This window comes from Taeniopygia guttata, chromosome 8 (genome assembly GCF_048771995.1).
Source record: "Taeniopygia guttata chromosome 8, bTaeGut7.mat, whole genome shotgun sequence".
In the NCBI taxonomy this organism is placed as follows: Eukaryota; Metazoa; Chordata; class Aves; order Passeriformes; family Estrildidae; genus Taeniopygia; species Taeniopygia guttata.
The window spans coordinates 10,004,262-10,029,293 of record NC_133033.1 but is presented as its reverse complement, the minus strand read 5'-3'; the positions used below and the strand labels follow the sequence as shown (position 1 = coordinate 10,029,293).

General features: G+C 43.7%; 1 protein-coding gene across 4 annotated transcripts in view; it reads right to left on the bottom strand.

The window, feature by feature from the left end:
• The window catches only part of ERI3 (ERI1 exoribonuclease family member 3), a 129,459-nt gene that overhangs the window by 93,695 nt on the left and 10,732 nt on the right, over nt 1-25,032 (bottom strand). For all 4 annotated transcript variants that reach the window (XR_012057248.1, XM_030278897.4, XM_030278896.2 and 1 more), the window contains exons 3-5: nt 12,076-12,192; nt 6,115-6,174; nt 3,855-3,946 (exon numbers count right to left, since the gene is read on the bottom strand). Coding sequence is in view for 3 of the 4 variants with exons in the window: in XM_030278897.4 (XP_030134757.1) it covers nt 3,855-3,946; nt 6,115-6,174; nt 12,076-12,192 (269 nt within the window). In the remaining variant the exon portion in view is untranslated. The remainder of the gene's footprint in view (nt 1-3,854; nt 3,947-6,114; nt 6,175-12,075; nt 12,193-25,032) is intronic.

Sequence of the window (25,032 nt, the reverse complement as noted above, 5' to 3'; positions counted from 1 at the left end):
CCAAGCACTAAAGCAGACGACATCAGGTATCTGAATCCATCCCTGGAGCTGTTAAACTTGGACTATAGCTCCTTGCAACAGGCTAAAGGAATCCTCCCACTGAGCATGCAGAGGCCTGAGGACCGTGTGTCTAACGAGGCTGTATCCCCACTCATATTTTAGCTTGGCAGGTCTGGTGCTCCTTTCATCTTTTGCTTCAGGTAGCTCTCTTTAATTAATAACATTTCTGAGTCGACACAGGGAACTTTCCACCCAGAATGAATGGCCCTCTCTCATTAGAACTATGACTTGTCATGATGTATTCAAGAGCAGAAGTGTGATTCATTCCCTTGTCTGGGAATGAGGGGTGTTGCTGGGGGGTGGGGGGGAGAAGAGTCTCTGTAATGAGTGACTGATATTTGCTGAAGTTGATATGCGACTCTGTCGGCTTGAACTGCCTTGTCAGGACAAGCCTTCAAGAAAGGTGATGTTCCTACTCAAGAGGTTTTCCTCATTAAAGAAATTGCATCTTAACAAGAGGGAAGGGGAGGGCTGGCAGGAGAGCTGCTGTCTCCCCAACTCCAGCCTGATTCACACACACCAAGAACTGAAAGCAGGTTGATCCAAGCACAGCCAGTAGAGGATCAGCAGTCCATTTAGGAGCCCTCTCACACAATGGACTCTCTCCAGCAGCAACTAAATCCTTCCAACAGGCGCACCTTCTGATGGTGCACCACACCCATGACAAACCCTTTAGTAGCAGAACTTCCTGTTCTGGGCACCCAGCTCCTTGTGACTAGTGCTCCCTGTTGTCTGAGGGAAGGCTGACAAACAGCTCTGCGGTCTTCCAAGAAAGCTCCAGTGTTCAAGAGCAATCAAGTCTGTAGCCACACAGTGCCTAATTTCCTGAAGATCCCTGAGCCAAGCAGAAGCTTTACGGATCCTTTAGCAGCTGAGTTTATATCCTAAATCCTGCAGACTCAGCAGTGCCAGACACCATCAGCAGAGAGCAGTACCCTGACAATCACTATTTCTCTGGTGTTTTTGTTTGAGCTAGGAGTGCTACACACATTGCAACGCCTGGCTTAGGCAGGGCTATTTCCCCACCTTATCCCTATATCCAACGCTGACAGGCTTGAAGATTCCTCCTCCTTGCTGCAGCCACTTCCCCACATCCAGCTTGCTCATCCCACTGTGCCTCCCTGGCACCTATCAGTGGTACCTACTAGAAGCCCTCACAGTAGACAGGCCAGTTCAAAAGACACCATGTCTCAGCTTTAGAACACCACATGCAGACAGAAGCCAAACTAAATGCCCAGGTCACTGCTGGAGAAGTCAGGAACAAAGCTGCATGGTTTACAAGCCAAGCTAAGGACAACAGAGGACAAGAACTCCAAACCACTCAAGATCTGGGTAAGAGGACTGCAGCCATGCAAGCAGCTGTCATTACTAAGGAAGCTGAGAAAAGAAAGAGCAGAGTTACAAGTAAACTTGTCACAAGGGGTGGCTCCTTAAGCCAGGAAGCATTGCACTCACCTCAGTGTCCTCAATTCCTCTGGAACCCAGCCAGGTTTCTACCATGCAATGTTCCAACAACACTCTTCCAAATGTGGACAAACAGCACCACCTCCCTTCCTAGTCCCTTTTGTGACCATCGTGTGGTCTCAAAGTGGTAGCAAAGGGCATCAGCTACACCACAGGTCTTGTAGGGAAGCATGGAGTGATACCCTGGATTACCTCATGGATGTTCCACATCTCTGAGGCTCTGTCTCCCTGTCTGAGCAGCCTTGTTTCAGCTCTCTGCTTTCTCTCTTTAAAAAGAGATGCTCAGTTCTGCTTTGCTAAACCCTATTTGGCAATGTGTCTAAACACACGCAAACTTAATTAGTTCAGGAGGGAGACTCGGCATTTGTGGTGACGGATAAAAGTAATGGGAAATGAGACAAGTCAGAGCTGGCAGGGAGTCCTCACTCGAGCCTCATCCACTGGCATGGTGCTAATCAGATGTGACGCTACACACTGCAGCACCCAATCGGCAATGGAGCAGTGTGCTGTGCTACTCACCAGGAGGCTGCAGCCAGACTCCTGCTATCCATGTGCTTGGAAACACAGAACGTATTTTCTGCTTTGCCCTGAAGATGCTTCAGGATTGAATTCTGAAGTTAATGGTTTAAAAAAAAAAATTAAAAGGAAGAGGGATAAATGAACCACTCTCAACAACCTCATGGCCAGGAGTGGAGTCTTCTTTTCCAGCTGACTAGTGAGGGACAATCCATGCGAGAGACCACTGCAAATGGTGAACAGTGTATCTCCACTCCAGAACAGCATGTCCCTCTGAGCCAGCTCCCCTCACAACCCCTAGGGCTCACCACAAATGGAGCTCATCTTTACCTTCATTTGCTCGCTGTAGAGCTCTGAAGGGAAAAAAAAAAAAAAAAAAAAAGCCACCCAATGCTTTTTCCATATGAACACCAAGTTAGGATGTCATTACCTGGGAATCTTGTCAGAAAACTGTGAAAGCTAGGAAAGATAGGCTTGGAGCAAAGATAACTGTTTCTCACAACCATAGACAAAGTTGTAAATTGGACCCTCACAACAGCAATACAGGAGTAAAGAACAGAGAAAATAGAATACGTGAGAAACAGAAGTTTAGCACAGCAACTGTGATGGTCTCTAACAGAAGCTTAAAAATTATATATATTATGAAAAATAACTCATTCCTAATTTAAGCAACTAACACAGGAACTTGCAATATATATGAGCTCTGGGTACAGCCTGAGCAAAGACCAAGATTCTGACTCAAACATTCAAACACCACACCTCTGTCTCTGTCTGGAGCCAATTTCTCATCACCACTAGTGCTTATGCTGAGCTTTGGACCCCATATTTCATGTTTCAGTAATTACACAAAGAAAACGCAAGGAGCTGCCACTCTGGAAGGACTCCTTGTCAGGGAAGAACTGGTGCTGATTGCTCCTAGACTATGTGTAGTTTATTTAGGCTTCCAGCTTGGGGAAACCAATGTCACAGTGAAAACCAAGTAACACTACTAACGAGTTGTGGCTGTCAGTTTAGGATGGGATGTGTCAAGCCCATGCTTTACTGGTGTGATAACAACAGGAGTTCTTTATCCAGCACCACAGGAAAATGAAAAGCTGAAGCAAGATTATATGAATCCAAGGGAATTCAGCTCTATAGGACACTGATCTGCAAACACTTTGGAGATTGAACTAATTTAATTTTTGGACATTTAGCTCCATTCTTACAATAACATTTCTAGGTTGTGGCTTAGCTATTTTTCTAACAAAACATGTACATACATACTAACATTTGCAGATCCCAGAGCAGGCCCCGACCTGGTACTTGCCAGATATTCACCCAGGTGATGAAGATGACCTTAACGATAAGAACACCACTGGAGCATGCCAGACCTGGATTGTATTCTGCTCCAAAAACTAGTCTGTGATTCACATTGAATTACTGTGCCAAGATGACAGAAAAACCCATAAATGCAGAGTGTCAGGTAAGGATCATCACTTGATCATCCACATATGCACTCAGAAATATCCATCCCTTTGGAAAGTATATTAGGTAAAAGGCAAAACATCACAAAGCTCCAGTTTATACTTTTCTTGGGGTTCTGCAAGGCTTCACTCACTATAGGGAATATCCTAGGCAGTGATCTTGCACCATGCCCAGTACCCACCTGTCTTCTGAAACAACTCTCCTCTCCCAGTTATGCATGGCAAACAACAATTTCCCTAAGAAACAATGACTAGAGACAGTTGGAGGCTTGCAAGGACAAAGACATATGCACTACAGGCAAGCATGGAGCAATAAAGCCCAGGAAAATCTCCCTCCCCTCCCATACTCACATCACTTTCAAATCCCAGTCTCCACAGGTCACAAAAATCGACTTGACGCTGGGATCTAAGAGGCCTTCCTTTGCCATCCACTCGTCAACCCTCTGAAAGGAAGGCAAGAAAAGGGGATGAGTTTTGCAGAGACAGGCCGAGCCACAAGAGTTAAATTCAGATAAGCTGCTTGCAATCAAGAGAGAAGAAAATTGTGATCTTATCCAACCTCTCCCTCTCTCTCTTCTCTCTTTGCTTGCCATCTCAACAACAGCACGTTTGGACCTTTGAAGATTTCTGATAGGAGACATCAGGCAACCAGAGGAGAGATGATCTTATCAGACACCGCAGCAGCTCTGCTTGTGGAGGGATGAAAGTTGTGCAGTGTTAACGGGACTATACAACTGTGCTGCTACCTGGCATTTCTCCTCTCCCTGTACCAAAGAGGCTTGTAGGAAACATAACTTTTGTCCCCTCCAGCAAGAAGAAAAGACAGGTATATTGAGATGGCATCCTTCCCCTACAGCATTTCTCACACACACTAATTCATATAGCACCAGGGGGATATGGGAAGGGGAAAAAAATGGAAGGGCTGGGAACACAGAGGCCCTGTGTGGCAATAACAAGCACAGCCAGGTGTCCCCTTCCTCTCCAGGCTGGATCCTTTTTTCCTTCTTACAGTTCTGAAGAAGTGCTTGTTCAGAGTAGTGTGGATTTAAAGTGGATCCACTATTCCTGATCAACTTCCCACAGATGTCCGGGGTCCTGGGCCATGTTAACCTGCAGGGTGCAATCCACCTCAGGGATTAAGGAACTAACCTAGACTAGAAGCCCTGCACAGACAATTATTCCAGCTAAAACTAGCAAACGACATTGCTCAAAATCTTGCAGTGGCAGGCAATCAACTGTTATTAAGCAACCTCACTAGCAGCATTTTCCCAGAAATCCCTCCTCTTTTCCCTTGCTTGACACCTTTCACTCCTGAGTAAACCAGCATGCCTCAGAAGCTGTCTGTCCTGAATCTCATTTTAACCTAGAAACATGCTGCTGTATGAACACCTTTTCTGTCCAAATAAAAAAACAAAAAAGTCTACGTAAGTATTTCCACACTCTAAGAAGCTTCCATAGAAACAGAATAGTAATTCTCTGGAATACTCCAGTAGTGATCTACATTCACCCAGGAAAAGAGGGCTCTCTCTCCTGGGGGGAACAGGTCCATACATTTATGGACAAGCAAGACTGCTATATGCTCTCTGGATAGCTGGGGGTTTGCATGGATGTGAGACATCACCTTTGCAGAGCACATCTTCAGTCTCATGTCACTGACACAGCCTTTCCTGCCAGGGGTCGATGCTTATTCCTGTGACTGACTGTACAACTTCCCTCTGAGTAAAACTCCCCAGAAAAGCAGCATCCAGCCTCTCAGCCACACGCTCTTTGGCTGACAGGATCTCCCAGCCAGCCCCACATGAGCCTGCCTGGAGTTGGGAACAGCAGTGGTAACCTTTCTAAACTCCCTGATGTGAGTGCCCATCAAGTGCTGTCTCCATGGAGGATTTTAACACATTTAATTTGATTTCCCCAGATAAACAATTGTTGCAATTTTTCTGATTAGGAACAATTAGGTAACACAGCAGTGGAAATCCTGACGGAGACGACACATCAAACACCAACCTGCAGCCCAAGCAGGCTCTGCTTGAGGAGGTTTCATTCACTACCTGACTACCAACAAAAGCTATTGATGGAGAAATACTTCCAAGCTAATTAAGCCTTAAATGCTCTAGGAATTCCACATTAAGAAGAAGGTATTATTAGGGCTGTATCTGCATTCACACATCCTTTAGATTAGATTTCAGAGGCATTTTCTTTCTATACTACACGTATTATTGAGCATTTAAATAGGTAGAAAAAATAATTTAATAAAGTGCTGAGGGAGGGGAAAAGAAATGAAAGCAGAATCTCCAGGAGCAGTGGTCTTGAGCAATGTCTTGGTGCTTTAAAACTGGCTCAAGAAAGAATCGCCTCTTCTCCTCTCTACTGGCAGGAATTTGGATATCTTGTCAGCACCCTTGACATGAACAGCTGGAGATGACAGATCAATGGTTCAATAATCTCAGCAGTGTGTCACCAGTGTGACAGCAAATGTTATTCTAATGAAGCTGTAATCATAGTCAAATTACGCGGTTCGATTCTCAGCAAGGGGAGGGTGCAGGGAAAGAGATGAAGAGGGGACTACAAGACCAGAGGTCAGAGTCTGAGAACTAAAGGTTACTCTGCTTACCTCAAGCACTTGCTGGAGGCTCGGCTGCCCATCCACCATGCCTTGAATAATCCCAGTCAGCTGAAACAGAGACAAACGGAAAGCAGTCACCAGAGCAGCACTCAAAAGATCATTAGAGAGGTCTAGTCTCCTGTCCATCTTCCTGCAACCATAACATGGCCCTGTGACCCATATGGGTGTTGATGAGGAGCCAGCCACAGCAAAGTGACCCTGGTAGCTCCCCAGCCACAGCAAGGGCACAGCTTCATCCCAAACACAGAAATATAGTGGGGCTCCTACCCACACCACAAAACTGCAAATTCTCAGCATGGAAGGGTCCGTTTGGGGAGCAGTGTCATGCACTAGCATGATGCCTTTTTCAATATACCTTTCAGCAGTTTTGGTGTTGCCTTGATGTACACAGGCAGTGGTAACTACCAAGGTGTCTGAACATTCCTCTGCTATCACAGTGACACCAAAATTTCAGTGTTAGATGAACCAAACAGAGAAGTATTAGTAAGTGAGACCTGAAGTGGACCCAGTCATCCTCCCCTGAGCTGGGCAGACAGCATGTGCATGTTCCTATAGTCCATCACTGCACTCCTCAGCAGTTCAAAATTGTATTTAAAATAATGGAATGAAATCTGAAGAAAAGCACTTTCTTCCAGAGCCCTGTCTAGTCTGTTTTCCTTAGTAGACTCCTTAGAAGAGATCCTGCCAACAGATACTCCTACTGACTGCTCCTAGACTGCTCAGCTGTTCAAAGCTAAACACATGCATTAAAAGATCCAGTCTCATGGGCCTCTCCTTGTGTCTGCCCAAGAGAGCTTGAGGCACATGGAAAACAGATAATTTTTCTGCCTGCCTTCCAACTGACAAAACTGTCTTTTAACATATTGAATATTGGAGTTCAGTAGCTTGCCATCAATGCACCCAAGTAATTAAAAAAATCATTATTAAAACAAGTGCACACTATGGGATTTCACTTCATATGGCACTTTCCTGAAGCTACACATCTCACACATTTTCATAAAATAAAGGTCAAGCACAACCTAGAAGCACCCACGCCTCTGGAAGCCATAGCATCCAGCTGAGAGATGCTGATGGCCCCACCATCACCCAGGAGTAACTCTTCCATGCAGACCAGCTCAACCCACTCGTACAGCATAAGTCCTCTCACAGACCAGAGGGCTCTGCTTTATTAAGTATGTGGCAACTGAACAAAGCTAAATGGTTTCTATCTCTCAGTTTCTTTGGCTGCTTGGCTTACAGCACTGAACTTGGAGGATAGAAAAAGAAATTATATTAAACTCCAATTAAACTATAATTACATTTAATGAATACCAAATACCTGACTCACTGAATAAACTGTAAGTGGAAAGATTATTTTCTCATAGTGACTCCCAAGAAATGGCAATACATACCTTTTAGGGAAAATATTTTAATTTTAAGAATGTAGTGCTCCTCTAGGTGTGTTTCTCAAGTTCATCAAGCCATTATGAAGTGGAATTTTAGGAAAGTGGAGGGACACAGACACTCTCTTGTATTTCAGAAACTGTTTTTATATTAATCTCTATTTTAATTGGGTTAACAGCTGCTACCTACAGACTTCCATACTCTGAGAAGCAAATAGATTTGAGGAACTAACGCATGGCTCTTCAGAGCAGTCTTTAAAGCTCATTGGAATGGTTTTTGTTTTTCTTGACATCTTTCTCTCCATGTATTCTTCTGGCACAGGTGGACAGCTCACCTATTGCAAAGTGTTGGTTCTGCCTTTCAGGCAGCAGCTCAACCCAAATTTTTGGATGTGACTGAAAGGTGTGTTTGGAAAGGAACACAAAATCATATAATAATTTGTTTTGGAAGGGACTTTTAAAGTTCATCCAGTCCAACCTCCCTCACAAGTGAGCAGTGACATCTTCAACTAGATCAGGTTGCTCACAGCCCCATCCAACCTGACCTTGAATGTTATCTCTCTGGCAACCTGTGCCACTGTTTCACCACCCTCAATGTAAAAATCTTCTTTTGTACACTTAGTTGACTAGTTTAAAGTCATTATTCCTTGTCCTGTCACAATGGGGCCAAGCTGAAAAGTCTCTCTTATAGGCTCTCTTAAGTACTAAAAGGTCACAATAAGGTCTCTTGGGAGTCTTCTCCAAGCTGAACAACTCCAAAGCTCTCAGCCTTTCCTCACAGGAGAGGTGTTTCATCCCTCTGCTCATCTTCATGGCCCCCCTCTGAACCTGCTCCAAGAGGTCCAAGTTTTTTCTGTGCTAAGTATGACAGGCGACCTTTCACTATCTCAGCCAGTTTCTGCTGTTCCAGGCACCCTCAGGACTGTATCTGTGGAGCACTACACCCTTGATGCCATGGGAGAAGAGGCTGTAGTGGCCTCATCCAGACATTTCCCATCAGGAGAGGGAGGGATATGAAGGCGGATGCAGAGGTGCCACCAAGAGTCACTGCTTATTCTTGCCCAAAACTCCTTCCATCCTTCCCTGCCAGGCCAAGCAATGTACCAGCCTGTCTGTACAAGGACACATCACCAAGCACACACACACAAGATTCACGCTGCAGAAATCACACACATGAATACCAAGGAATGTATTTGCTCCATAGGTACATTTCAATACAGGTCAGAGTGATTAAACTGGACCAGATTTCTACTCTCTCACCCTTTCTGATACTTTTTGTTATCAGTTATGTCCATGTGCCACATCCAACCTAGCGCATTGGATCTCTGCAGCATTATCTGGTCTTGCAGCTTTGAAAAAGTATAAAAACATAAAACTGCACAATTGTAAAATTTCTGGTTATCCCAAGAAGCATGAGGTACTTGGGAACATAAGCAAGCTATAATGCCTTTATCTTTTTGTATTTTTATTGTCTATTCCTTCAGGAAAAAAATCAATAAAAATTAGTCATAAAAGGAGAGCAAAGTATTGTGAAAAGATCTGTACAAGCACCTTGCATGTAGAGGGAACTTCTCCTTAAGCTCCTGGCAAGAACTTTCTTGGGCACCAGAAAAATAATCTGCATCTTTCAAAAAGGCATGATGCGCTTTATACACCTAATAACAGTTTTTAACTACTTCTCCGCCTAAGCATTCAGCTCACCCCTCACAATAACCAAGGTTCATGACCTGTTGTTTTACAGAAGCAGGTCAGGAGAAAGGGGACGAGATGAGGTCTCAGAGTGAGCCAGCACTGGAATGCAGCTCCTGGCCATTGGTGTGGGGAGCTGGATAAACATCCTATAGCCAGGGAAGAGCACAGACATACCAAAAGGTCAGCAAAGTGATGTCTTGAGGGTGGCAACAAGCTCTCCACCCTTCCAGGCACCATTCCCATGCTTGTCTCCAAGAAGGAAGAGGCATGGAAGAGGTAATCCAAACCCAAGGAGTAATGTCAAGCAACCCCAGTAACCCTTCTACACAGAGTCTAAACCAAGCAGTTGTACTGCTTAGCAAAGGCAGAGGAGAGAGGGGAAATCAGCAGCACAGCACATAGGCTCCCATGTAATGTCAACACCAGTGCTTTTCCTGGAGAGTTTATGTGGAAAATCATCGTGTTTCTACTCCAAGACAGTTTTCTGATTACCTAAGCACTTGTCTCTGATGTACCATCTGATAATCAGGCCTGGTCTTTCTTTGTAGACAAAGAGGCCAATAAATCTCAACCTTTGTAAGCAGAGGTACCTAGACAAAGCCCTTTACTGGCATTTAGCAAAATTAGTATTTTTCAGAAAACATAAACCAGCAGAAAGTCGATAACAAGTGCTGGAGCAGTTCAGGCAGCAGCTCTGCAAGAGCACATCCTGGCTGTGTCCCTGGGGTCTCAAGCAAACCAGTGGCACAGGGATGATCTCTGCACCTACCTAGCAGCACCCTACTGTTCAGTAACGTTCACCAGTGGCTCTCAGAGTAGGGTTTCAAACTCAGCCCCGTACACGGGCCCCAGGAACAAGTCAAGTTAAGTCTCCAACCATGATCCCACTCTTGGACCTCCGGCAGCCCCCTGCAACAGGCCAGGAAACTGCAATCCCCTGGGGGGGTGGGGGTGGATTCTGCAATCATTTTGCCTGCTGGACTCAGTACTGCCCATTTTCACCCAACCCTGGACCTGATGCCAGACCCAAGTTCACAGCAGAGTCTGCAGCAGAACGCTGATCTGGGGCACGTGTGCCCATCCTGCAAAAGCACAGCCATCACAAACACAGAGACACACTCAGCTTCACTTGCTTCAAAGCTCCACACAGGAAGCACAAACATCTGTTCCAGACCCCCTGGAGCAAGAGAAGATGAAGAAACCATCACTGCAGTACAGGAGCATTAGATGGGCTGACTGTTGGTCACAAGGTCATCATCTAGAGAACCTCTGAATGTTCCTAGATTGCAGCAGACTGGAGGCTCTGTTCAACTCACAAAGCTGAACCACAAGCACGCACCAAGCAAGTCATGCAGGCTCTTGTGCAAGAACAGAGATGTAGTCTTTAGAAACAGGGGATAGGATGCAATACAGAGATTTCCAGAAAAAGGAGATTTGGTGTGAGTTAATGAGACAACTTCTCTCCAGAATTTAAGTGACTTGCAAGGCCGACATTTTGGGCTCAGCTCTAGAAGATGACACTGTCTTTAGCAAAGATCAGGTGCAAGCTGTGATATTTATCACATTTGTACAAGCATATGTCCAGCAAGTCTCATGGGGATAAGGACAGCCAAAGTAGTTGCCCAGACTTCTAGCATTAAGGTTGCAAAACCATTTCCATTATAACCCTCTGTTCTCACACATTTATAGCTTTATGAAAGCTCTTCTCTGGGGAATAATGTTTTCTGTGCTTAGTCTTTTTTTTTTTTTTTTTAAAGTTTAAATAAAATGCCTTCAGATGGTTTTGAGTTACAGGAGAATAAAAATAAGTATTTGTTTTTACAATGTGAAAATATGGAAGGGGCTGGTTGGTTCTGGAGGGGACTCCACCTAACACAGAGGAGTCATTTTTCATCAGGCTAGTACAGGTGGGACAAGCCCTCCATGGGCTTAAGCCTGTAGCCACAGAGATAGGGGAAAACACAGCATGGTGTTGATGACAAGACAGGAACAGAATGAAGAACTTGAATACACTGATTCCCACAGTCAGTATTTTAGTCATTGAGCTGGCAAAAATTGAGCTGGCAAAAATTTGGATGATTATGGCAAGGAGGAAAAACACTTGGAAAAACAGTTAACTTTTTGGGTTGAATTAAAAAAAAATACAAAAAAAAAAAAAACCACAAAACCAAATCAACAACAAAACCAAATCCCTGCTCCTTAACTCCTCTGAACACTCAGGGATCGCTTTACCACTTTCATTCCATATCTGGGGAAAGGTGGCCACAGCTCAAGAGCAGCTGTCCTCAGCAATGAGAGTAAGCAAGTAAAGAGCAACCCTCTCTACTCCAGCAATCATTTCAAGTGGCCCAGAATTACAACATCAAAAAGAAAGTCGTAAAAATACAAACATGAATTATCCTACCACTCTGAAGGACTCCCCAAATCCTAACATGAAGGCCCACAGGGGAGTCATTTAGTGCCTCTGAACCACACATCTGCACAGCACTGTCTTTCCTCAGTCCACGCTCTCTTTGACCTTCCCCACCACAGAGGAGAACAGCAAAATTGCGAGAGCTCATAAAGAGGTTACAGGATTTTGAACATCAGCTCACATGAGTGTGTTCATTTGGTGGTCACTCAATGGAGACATTTGTTAGCTGTAAATACAATTATCTTGGTTAGCATGTCACAGCTAGAATTATTTATTAATCCAAACTGAAGTCTTTACACACCACTGCAATAACAAAAAATTATTCTCTTTGTCATTAACTCAAGGCTGGCATGACATGCTGCCTTGCAGCTGCACCGTGAAGAGGCAACCTGAGTCCCTGGTGCAATGGAAACCTGCTTCCCAGAGAGACTCTTGGAGCACCAGGGAACCTTTGCACTTTACCTCTGTACAGAAGGGCGTAAGCTGGGGATGCACCACAGGCTGAACATACATGTGAAAGGTGGATTCGATCTCCATCGTCCTGCCATTCAGCTTCAGGATAGGGAATTCGATGATTTCCTGAATAGGGCAAAAAGAAAAGCAGCTGTTCATTTAAAACAAACAAGAAATGAAGCTGGAAATTACCCCATCTAGCAAGGTGGCCTGATAGTCCCAAACAAAAATAAACTCAACACAAAGCTCTGCAGAAGTAGGAAGGTGGTGCCACAGCACAGAGCACATCCAACACCACCAGAACAAATGAGGGTGGTGCTGATGCTCATCACAGCCAGGACAGGCTGCAAGGAGGTCTCGGTGCTCAGCACTGCAGCTGCCCAAGCTGAACCTAAGGAAGGTGGTCTCACACCCCTCTCATGTGCTACCCAGGGAATATGAAGCTGTACTTGCAATGGGCTCACAGCTGTTTAGCAAGGCCTTAGCAGGGGATGTGCCCTCCCCAAGACCAGCCTCAACCTTTTCAGCCCACCATCCTTTTAGAGGACACCATCAGACAGACAACAGGGACTACTGCATGAGGCACCTTCTCTGGAGAGGCTGGGAGGATTGCTCTCCTCCCACAGACTGAGAAGATGAGATGAAAGCTCCCCCCAAATCCATCCCTATGGGATACAGCACAGTAGCAAGCCCTGCTTCATTTTCCTCTTTGTAGCCAATTTATGCTGATAGGGAAATAAAAACGTTCTTTCATCAGAAGAATGTTCAATTATTTGAATAATCAGCAATCAAAAATTTACATGAACCTGTTAATAAAAAGTTTAAACAAATCCAGTTGCGATGGATTTCTCAATTATTAAAAAATATACATGAAATTAAAAAAGCCGCCCACTGAATAAAAGCTATAAAATCCTTTGTGTTCACCCCCCTCCTTCTCCACTCCCTTTCTTCCTTCTAGTTTAATGTAAGAGGAGAAGTGACAATTTGTTTGGTGTCTTTAAAGAATAATTTGTCTATGTTATTTAATAGAGATCCATGGCACCAAGGTTCTGGAGTGCAAATGAGCCTGCTGAGTGATATCCATGCAACAAGCCTCTCAAATCACTTCTGGAGAAAAACACAGAGAGGGAAAGAGAATAAAAAAAATATTGCTTTTTAATATTCAAAAACAGTTTGCAAAATTTAATCAAAGCAGAGCAAAAGCTAACATTTTTACCACTTTGACATTTTTATTAGTGCTTTCATAAATTTTTAAAACATGAACGGAATTAGTTTAACAACAAAAAAAACTGCCTGAAAACATCTGGAAGAGACAAATAAGAAATAATAAAAAATGGAAAAAAAAATCCAACTCCTGTGAGTAAAATTAGCATGTGAAAAATGCAGCCGCTGCTGAGGAACTAACACACTTTTTTGGACCGTGGTTGCAACCCTCATGACCTGCAGGCGGAAATTATCATGAGGTTACACATATGAGCTGATGACATCACCACCCTACTAGGCAGCGGGAGGGCAAGAAGCTGGGTGGGTAAATGGAAACAACAGATAATTTAAATAGCCAGGAGAAACACCCAATTTCCATGGTGGGCACAGCCCAGAGACAGAGCAGAGCAGCTCCCCAGTGCAGTAGGGGCACAGCAGCATGCTGCTGAGATTGAAATTTAGAAAACAATGTAAAAATCAAATAAAGTGTTAACAGTGTGGAAGTGCCCAGGTGTAGACATTGAGCAGTGAAGCTGTACAGGACGTATGGCTTAAGCATTTCTTCATGGTCTGCTGTGCCACTCCATGTGCATGCTGTGCTGGATGAGGCAGAGCAGATGGCTGGGCACATCCTTCCCTACTGCCACACCACCTCACTGGGAGTCACCAAGTTTTCCCAGGAAAAAGAGCAAACTTGACTCAGGGGCTCTAAGAGAAAGAGATGACACATGCCACTTGAGTATTAGCCAGATTCCCTGTTATCATGCAGCCCAAATTCACCAGCTTCAGCCACTCAGAAGGACCCATGGAAACCCAAGAGAGTAAGAAATGCTGGATACAGATGATCCTCTACTCAAAAGGCCCACCACAGACAGGCTCTTAAAGCAGCAAACTTCTGTTCAGAAGGAAAACAGACTGCAAAGTTTGAAGTCAATGGACTGGCTGCCATAACAGAGCCAAGCTTAACCTCAGAATAACACCATTCCATCTTTCAAATTGGTCTGGGGCATCTCACTGACCCTTAGGCCTGCATCCCACCCAGAGGGTGATCATGGAATCAGGCAAGCTCATGGCAAGGCAAGACAAACATTTCCCTTTCCAGAGAAGGACACACACCAGCTGGATTTCATAGCAGGGCTGTGTTGCAGTGCCGGGATGTGCCCTAAGGGACCACAAACATCCTCAGGGGCCATCAGCTGGCTGGATGCAAAGCCAGACTGAAAGACAGCCTGCTGCTGATCTGATACACAAAGGCGTTGCTCGCCTTCCAGAACCAAAGGCAACAAGCGCTTCCAGGAGGGTCGGATTAAGACAGACGGAGGAAATAAAAAGCCATACTTTAAAAATGTGGAAAATTTAACAATATGCAGAATTACTGTAGGTCTGTGGGAAGTACATGGCCAGGAGCAGGGTGGAGCCCCAGAGGCAACTAGAGCATCTTAGGAGAAAGTGCAGCTACTCTCTTGGGCTTATTGGGTCAGTTTTTGAAGCAAGTGGTAAAGAACCTTTCCCAAAAGGCTGTTTATCTGTGCGCTTCCTATAGCGGAGATTTTTCCAGTCTCTGGCAGTGTTTGCTCCACTGGTATCTAAGGCAACAGATACCAGCCCCATGAAATCAGCCCCACTCCTCACTAACGACGTTAGCCAGTCCTGCAATGAAATTTAACCTGTGACACTGCTGTACTTTTCATTTAAACTTTCATTTGGAGAGAAGCAGTGTTTGGAGACCCTGCAGTTTGTCCTGCTAATAAAGACAAGTGTTGGGACCTTTAAAGGTGCCATTCATCTTTTGCCTTTATTAAATTCAATTTTCTTAAGCCCATGATACATCATGAAATTAAGAGTTGACATTCCTGCAGAAACAAAAATATCTATCAAACATAAACAGAAAGGGGGGAGAAAAGAGGCCTCTATTACCAAGAATTTATGGCTTAAAGTAGATCTGTTTCCACTTTTTTTCTCTCTTTTTTTTTTTTTAACAAGCATATGGTTTGTTTTAGATATCTGAAATGTTATTACAGATCTAGAATTTAATTAGTAATTATTATGAAACGGTGAGCACTTAGACACTCATACACACAACCCCCCAAGAGACTGTGATGCAGGAAGGCAGCCGGATGCTCTCTCATGTTTCACAGCAGCCCAGTGAGCTCAACATGCTCAGCTCCATCTCCACCATTCAAGGACCTTCACTGCTTTCTCCTAAGCAGGAAAGGTGGAGGAAAGCAGCAGGAGGGAGTTCAGGGCAGAGATTCACTGACACTTCCTTTCTTCCATCAGAGCCTGATCATCTGCAAGTGTTACCTTGAGATCTTCACATGTATCCACTCCAATGCTGAGTTAATGTTCCAACTTTGGCAGTGATTTGTGCCAGCAGCATTTGGGGCTTCTAAGCCTTCCCTCTGCTCCCAGTGCCAGCTTTTCCTCATAGCACAACCAGGAGTTATGGATGTGCTAAAATAATGCTGAGGGTGTCCAGAGGCTGCAAATAGCCGCAAGCTACCAGAAGAACAAATGTACTTATTTGAATTTTGCGAGCATTGCAATTAGGTATTTTATTTAGCGCTGCAAAGTAACTTGAAAGGAAATCCAGGATTCAAACCACCACCAATAAATAAGAGGCTTTTTATTTTCCTTTCATTGTCAGAGAAGTTGAACATGTTTTCTGTTGAGAAATTCTGCACAAGGCTCCCAATTACAGGCATTTGCATTTATATTGTTGGAACACAGCGCTTCTAAAATCAATATTAACACGCTTAAAGAAAAAAACATCGGCACCCTGTCCCTCCCCTCAGCTGTGCCCCCAAACACAGTAACAATAGGAACCTACAGAGCCAGAGGCTTATACAGATCCATTACCAAGTCCACTCTCTTTGTAACATTCCTACATTTACTATTTCAAGGTACTCCAAGCAAATCTATGTGACAGCTTCCTCAGAACTTTTGTCTTTCTGAAAAACCAGAGGTTTAAAACAAAAGTTCCATGTAGAAGTCTCCTGTGCAACTTGGCTGTCTCTAGCCAGTGGGTTGAGTATCAGCAGGGCAACTGTGGAATGGCTAGGGACTTTCTTCTAAGAGGGATTTGAAAAATTCTTAATGGCATGTGAAAGCACTGCTATAAACCCAGCCTTTCCTTACCCAGTTGTGTTACAGGAAACTCCCTTCCCTTTAACACCTGAGCAGGGATGCATCAATTTAGCTGTCTTGATCTTCTTGCTAATAAAAGAAATGACCAAGCACAAGACTATACTTCCTAAACAATTTCTAGTCAAAGAAGAAAGCACCTGAAATTACCCTAATTCCCATAGAGGAATCTTTTTGCTTATCCTTTTTGCTTACCATTATAGAGAAAGAACAAAGTGCCCAGCAAGAGCTTCCCAGCTCTCAAAACCTTTTAATCCAGACACCTATGTACAAAGTGGACAAGGCACGCTTCAGGACACAGTTATATATTTGAGGAAGACCGTATGGCCTCTTCAGTTCAAAAACTACCAGAGAATAATTTATCCCTCACTCTAACCCCCATGTGAAGAAGTTTAATAAACACAAGAATAAAAGATGCCCATAAAAATCAGAGCTGACTGTTCAAAATGCAATAAAAACAAGCAGAGGCTGTTGAGGGAAACGGATTTTGTCTGATAAGGAAAAGCATAAAACTTCTTACCAAAAGAACCATTTACACCTTCAAAAAAGGTAAGGGCAGAAGAGGCAAGGGAGTGTCTGTGGAGGGACAGAGCTTCAGCACCAGATCATTTTGCTCAGGGATGGTTTTCCCCCCTCCTCTTTAAAGAAAAAAAAGTCATTTTATGCACAAGGAGCTTATTTCTTAAACAAACACTCGTGTTTTTGATTTACACCATGGGCTGCTCCTAAATAATTTATGGCGGGTTAAATTTATTGCACAGCCCTGGCCGGCTGCAAATTCGAATTGCCAAATAATTAGATTTTAGGGCAATGCTTATAAATTATCCTCCGATTTGTCCGGACTTGTTTGTCAGTTGCTTTGTGCTTCGGGTCATCTTTGGCATTTCGCTGTTTGTGTTTTAATTGCTGATTTACACTTTGACAGATGAGAGTTGATGCCTCCAAGATCGGGGAGAGGGTGTGGGGGTGTTGAAGAGCAGAGAGAATCAGAGCTTTTAAAGCCTTGTGATTTTCTTTTTTTTTCCAAGGCAATTAAAATCGAAAAGGGACATAGTAAGGACAGCACTAGCCTAACAGATCTGCCTCTCCAGTTTCCGTCCTCTGCCTTAATTATTATTTTAACTAAAGCCATTTCCAAGTGAGCAGCCTTGCACTGGCCCTCAGGGGCAGTAACCAAGATGACCTCATAGGTCTTTTTCCCACTTCTAAATTTTTATTAAACTAACCAAAACAAGTACCATAAAGGCAACACCTCTCCAGTGTGGAACAGCAGGACTTTTGCTGAATCAGGGCTATGCTGGCTTTCCAAAGGATGTCTGCCTGCACACATACCACGGAGCCTCTCAGTGCCTCAGTCCTGGCTAAGTTACTCTGTGTACTGATTAAACCTATCAAAAGATCTTTGGGGAATCAGCTGACCTCCAATTTCTTTTTTTCCATCACTACCTAGCTTAAAATACACATAAGCACACACCTAACAATTTGATACATTTGAAAGTATTACTATATCCTACAAAAGCATGAAAGGAAATACACATCAAAAACAAAACACAAGAGAACTGAAGGAATATGGGAAGACAATGAAACACTGGGATAAGATGACGTGAAGAAAAATTCTACTGCCTGACCATTGATTATCCAATGTTTCTTCTTCCCCCTGCTCTCAGGTGAATCACACTGCCTACGCCCAACACTCAGGCACTGAAGCCCCATGTCAAAGCCTGGATTTCCTCAAAGATAAATTTTGAGTTGCATTTTGGGTTCTGCACTGGCATCAAACGTGGCTCTTATTTCCCAGTGCTGCCTTACAACTCTGAGGGTGAGGGACCATTTCTCTTTCTTTAACAGAAGCTGAAATCCCCATCTAATCACATGCCTCCAGGAGCTTCAGCTTTAAAAGAGACATCTAGTCCATGCACCTGCCTGAGGGCAGCATCATCACCCCCTAAATAATTTCTGACTTTGTCTAGGCTGTTTTTACCGACTCCAATAAGAGAGACTCACATACTCCCCAGGCACTCACTCTATCCTCCTGTTTCATTAGTCTTATCATTGGAAAGTTTTTCCTAATGTCTAATCTGAATTTCCCTTGCTGTTGTTTAAATTCCTGACTGCTCTTCCTACCCACAGCAGAAACAAGACAGAACATTGCCTTTCTCATTTTTGTAACAAAGACCTCATCTTACATACACCTCTCATTACTGCATTAAACACAACCCCAATGCCATCCAGATTGCACTCACAGCTGGTCACACTTACTGATTCTCTTATTCACTCTCTTGAAATAGTATCTTTTTCTTTTTCCAAAGAGTATGGAATACGAAGTTAAGTACTTCATCAGCTCAAATGCCAACAAAAGGGGAATCCATGTCTCACAAATGACACTTTTCTCCTAAACTTACCACTGTGATCCTTGGGAGGTTTTCATGCCTGCCATTGCACCTGAAATCTTGACAGCAGGCTCACAACACTTGTCCTGCCATTCTTAACAAAACTTTCAGTAATCATTTCCTCCCAGGCTGGTTCCTACCTCTCACCACCAGCATCATCTCTCCCTGCCAAAACCCACTAAGCTATTTTGATCCTTCCAGCAGGACCCAGACATCAAGAATAAGGCAGAATCTCCCTCTTTTCACACGTGGGATGAGAAATATAGACCATCAGACATCAACACTTCAATGTGTTTCTTCAAGCACTATTGACACGTATTTAACTACCCAGCACATCTCTACTGACACAGCCAGAAGCAATTTAAGCTTGACAGTTTTGGGGAAGTTTAGCACTCAGACCAAGTTAAAAACAGCACACACACACATTTCCAAGAATTACCTTTCCACTGCAAGATGGCAACTACAGTATATCCTTTTTCACATCCCCTCCTCTCTATGGTAGACAAACAGCCCATGCAGTCCCTGTTGCAGAATTATCAGATCATTTCAAGTCCCAACCTCTTCACCTGATATTGAGCAGGACAAATGATCAATGTTCGCAACAACACTAAAACATCTGGGATGGGTAGAAAGGGCACATTAGTGCATGTAAATGAATACCCAGGGTTTTACAGACATCACAACTAGCTGCTAATGACAGCACATTTCTGCCTGACAGAGAGGAGCTAAATAATGTTATGAAGAGTTATTTTGCCAGCTAACAAGTGCACAGACCAACAAAGACAACACAGGGATGACTGCAGAGCAAGCTTGACATAAAGGGGAAAAAGCCCACAAGGTTTAGGCACGTCCCACGTCCTTCTCACTAAAAGAGCCGAGTTGCATTGCTTCTTTATCAGGAAGGTTTTGTTCAAAGCTAAGACAAAACCACTTTAACACAGCAGAGACTATTTCCCAGGAACCATAGAAGCCTGTAAAGCACCATCCCCAAGTAGCACTAGCTGGGCACCATGCCATGAAAGAATACTGCCTAGTTTTAAAACATTATGCTGGGAGCAATGCAAAATACATCCCGTACCTCAGAAGCTGCAAAAGAGCAGCAGGCACACACTGATCATCAACAACCACACAGGGCCATGCATATGGCAGGACAAGCACAGCAAATATACAAACCTGGGACACTCATCCCCTTCACTTCAGAAATGCACATGATGGCAGTATTTCAAGGAGCGCACGTAGCCCTCATCAGTGCCTTTATGGAGAGGCAAACAATCCAGTAGACTTGCACATTCCTGAGCTAGCCTGGATCTTTTCTTTTCAGGGTGACTGCCACTCAACTACTTTCTGCTGTAACAACAAGTCTACTTAACTTTGCAACTTGTCACCTAAACGATGTGTAATGTTTGCACAGCTAAGGATACAGTGTTCAAACAGCACAGGTGGGAAATTGCACGCCGGGATGCATAACTGATGTGGGGTCTCCGCACACTGTGAGGGAAAGGGCAACATGACTGATTGCTTTAAAGTAGTCATCTCATCAGCCTGTCAATAACCAGCCACAAGCTGAGCAAGTTAGGTCAGGTAGGACTGCAGCCATTGGCCACCCGAGTGCTTGGTATTTTAGACTTGTTGCTATAATAATGCTGGGTTTATATCTTTAAATAAAAAATTGCTTTGATATTTTTTTTTCGTACATCAGATGTCTTGCCTGGTGGTCTCATGGTTGTGCTCTCCAGGAGATTTGGGTTCAGTAACTGTTCATGTTCTCTAGCTCATCAGGTTTAAAATAAATACAGCTAATTCTGTTGCCTGAAGGCATAACCCACCCTGTCAGATTGATATGGGTCACAGCAAGGTTGTCCCTACTTACTGGGAGAATGAGGGAGGTCTCCAAGGCAAAGTGAGGCCAGGCCTGAGACACCAGGTGCAGTGTAACCTTCTAAAGCTACAAGACCTAAAGAAGTTTGTTCAAAAATTCAATGCAAAGAGGAAAATCCATTTTAAAGGACTCTTATCTGAACTGTTTCCTGCTACTCTAGGAATTCGAAGAATTCTGATGTAAGAACAATGGCATAATAGCCACACCTGGCAAAGGGATTATAAATATATATATATATTTACTTACTTGTAGTAAAAAGGAAAAAAATTAATTTTAAGTCACTATGTTACATGCATTTTTAACAGCACTTCTCTAGCAACAACATTTTAAGAAGCTGAATTGAGACGTAGGTAATTTAAACTATACCCAAGCCTAAGATGCATGAACATAGGTAATTGCAGATTAATATTCCACTGTAATACTTAGGCTGAGTTAAAGTTGCCATGGGAAACAAACCTGAATTTCTTCATTTTTCAGTAACTCATGATCATCCTCAATAAAGGTTTTGGCAGGTGATTTCTAGTGCATTGAGCTTAACAGCCACACAAAAACAGTGCAAGAAGAAAGCTGCTATGTGGGGATGTCTAGATAGAACAGGCAGGCACAGGTGCACACCCATCCTTTATCTGCCTCTGGATTGTAACAATGTCTGTTCTCGTGTGAGACACCTGCACTCCCATCCTGGCCTTCAGCTGGGATTGCCTTGATGCAGTCTCCACAGAAAACGATGCAGGAAGCACACAGAAGGTACCTTGCAGCCTGCTCCATCACCTTCCATCACCTCCTCCTGCAGCAAGTTTGAGATTTCAAGAACATATTCCTCCTACAAAGTAGCTTCAGCTATGGTTCCCAAGGCAGCTTCCCTATCCTCTATCTAGTCACCCTACGCAGAAAGCTTGGCATCTGTTGATATGGCCTAAATTTGGCGGAAATCAACATCCATTCCCACTACAAAGTCAGTCTATAAATCACAGCAGCGCAGGAGCAGAGACACGCGACTCAGCTGTCCCTGCTGAGGTAACAAGATCACGGACAGAGCAGGACAGGCAGCTGTACACATCATCACAGCCACTCCAGCTGTACCTGCCCAGGACTGTGAGCTGGGTGTGAGACCGATGTTCAAGGGAAAACACATGTAATGCTCTTTTACAGCAGCACTCAAGCAAATACAGATAGAATCTGATATAACCTTCTCCTGCATTTGTACGTAATATCATCTTACAGAAAGACTGGCTCTTATTTGTTAATATACTTTTGCCAATCCAGATTTGTTTGAACACCTAAAAAATAAATTAGTAACTGAACATCTGCTTAGTCTGTGTCAATGTTTATGGTTTTATATTGAAATGGTGAGTGATGTTCTATATTTATATATCCAGTTTCATTTGACAGCAATTATAACTCAAAATTCTCCAAAATAACAATCTAGATGCACACTAAACAGAGTTGAAGTATCTAAGATACACTAACAAAAAGTATCAAGATATTTTTGCATTTTAAAAGTACTGTTTAGGAGGACACAGAAAACATTGTCTGTAAACAATTTATTCTTCTGCTTCCAGTCACAAACTTCTTCAGCAGTGAGAAGATCTGAACATTTAATATTTCCCTTTACAGAGAGTTTGAAAGAGGCAAATTACTACTTCCCAAATGATTACAAATTTGAGTGAACCTGAGACAATGAACACCTGAAAAAACTGACATGAAAAAATGCAACTTTATCATTACCAAAAGCTCATTTAGCAGCTCAGCTAGTCCTACATCCAGCTCCTTCTACCAGGTCAGAGATCTGATGCTCTTCTATACTTCCAGGCAGCAGACATACAGAGTTTGAATTTTATTTGATTTTCATTTAAGCGGCTTTAATAGATTAGAGATTAACATCATATATAGAAGGCAAATTTCAAATTCAGCTTTGAACAGATCTGTTTCTACCTTCAGACTTTTTATATTTAAAGAAAATTATTTATTTTCATGCACTTGTCTGAAATTGAAGGCAAGATACTTGGCTTGGTGACTGAAAGAGGCACACCTTCTTACTTCATTAATAAAGGCAGCCACAGATCTGAGTCTGTGGAGCTGCTTAACACAGTCGTGGAAAGCACTGACCATCATAAACATTGGTGTCTGCAACAACAAAGGGACAAAAGAGCAAGACTCGCACTTATTAATGCATCTTCTCATGAAGCTAAAGCTCCATATGCATCCAGCTCTATAGGCTGACAGTGCATTAAAGCAGGTACTTATAAACTCTTACCAGACAGTAAAAGGAACAACTGAGAGCTGAAAAATGAAATACGCCACCACCGTTCAGGGTCCACCGACCTCCACAAAATGACAGCTCCCAGCTGACCCCACTGGGCTTCGGATCACATTCCAAAGGCACAAGGTAAGCTTTAAAGAGATGCGAGAGGCCAGCCATAAACATCTCTTACTGCCACCCTCTAATGACCTTTGGCTGGCTAAAACACTACATGACACAGACTGTGCAGTTAAAACCCCCCACACCTTCTTTTCTCTCTGGGATGGTCCCATTATTCATGCATACATCCAGAAAACCAATAAAGCTAAGCGGTTTCTATGCGTTTATAAACAGGCACTCTGATGGAGGGGCGTATCCTCTGAAAGCAGTTAGAAGTCAGGGCTGCAAGGATGTTCCCATTCCTTTGTGGGTCTAGGGCAGGGAACATGGATGACCCTTGATGCCTGACACAGGAGTGAGTGGTAAAGCACAGGGCAGCGGCCACAAGGCACTCAGCCAGCAGTCTCAGCCACCGGAGCCACAGTGCAGATGGCTTCCCAGGGGAATACCACTGTCCTTGACCCTCCTTGATCCCCATTACAGAGGCCATACCACGAGGCCTCAGAGAGAGATCGAGCAATGTGAAAGGGAATGGAAATGAAGGGGTCTTCGGGCTCACAAATAAGCATGAAGGACTTCCCCAGGGATAAAGCCAGCAAGGCTGCCAGTTACAGAGGAGCACAAGTAAATACAACGGGAAGGGGGAGCAGATGTGGCAGTCGCACATCCTAAGTGTACATAAAAAGATAGCTCTTTCAGTAGTTTCTTGTAAGAAGCCAGAATATTTTGAAGAACAGTGAGTGAGAAACAGTGAATGAAATGTGCTGTATGGTGGTAAGTGAACTCTTGCAAGATTTTAGGCTGAGCTGGCTAAACTTACAGCTGTGCCTATCCACTTAAAGTAACGTGGATCACAGCTTAGCTTAGCTCTGTATACACAGCCTTTGCATCAAATCCCACTGCACTTGAATTTCATTGTACCTAGGCAGGTATTAAAACAAAAGCAAAAAAATTATCAGTATCACAGTGAACATCAGCACATGACCATTTCTAGCTCCCAGCTCTGACCTCAGCCCAAACCTCCAAAACTTGTCTATCAATCCTGCAGTGAAAGATCCTGTCACTAAAATTTTGCAGAAAACATCACTGAAATGCATGGCACAGTTTGCCCATCATGATATACAGCCTATCAGTGAAGAGAACAAAAGCCATGCTGGTCAGCAAAGACATAAGAGGTAGGTAAGGGCATCAAATTAAGTCTCATTTTATAAACTTTCCAGATTTTGGCAGGCACTTTCAGCCTTTCCAGCTACATTGAGGTCCATGTAGAAAAAGTAATTTCTTTATTTGTGGAACTAATTTGTTGGTGAGGATGTGAGGGACTGACAGCCCTTTCAACACATTATATGATGCAGACAGGCACTGAACACAACAGACTGGAAAAAACAACACTGAAGAACATCTTCACCTTAAAGGTGCTATCTCACCAACAAAATATATAGCAGATCTGCATTGGCCCAGACCATTACTTTCCCTGGCAAGGACTTGGGGACAAAGCTCCTTAAAACAGTAGTAATCATATTCCACTCATGCTCCTTTTTACTGCCAGCTGTAAACTAGCTCCACATGCATCATGGTTTTGCATCAAAATGTGCACAGACCAAGCCCATATCCAAAGGGACAAGGTAGATCCAATTTACAGCTTTGACAGGTCTGTGCACCCGAGGCAGAGCATGCAGGAAATAGCCTGATATCTCACTTGGGGAGCGGTTAAGAGCCTGCTAGTAGAACTGGATGCAGAGCCACAACAGCCTCCCACAAAGAGCCAGCAAAAGAGCAGGGAATTTGCTATCCATTCTTCAAGAAATATGAAGAACAGGCAGGACCTACCAAGGCACTACTGGGGAAAGCAGGAGTCAAGCTTGATCCCAACTTGCAGCAATCCTTTGTTAGGACAAGTGCAAGGGAACCACAGTGGCACTGGGAAATGCACACACTGCATTGAGTCACTTCAGTAATGAAACACCACGCTAAAAACTGCTTAAGCC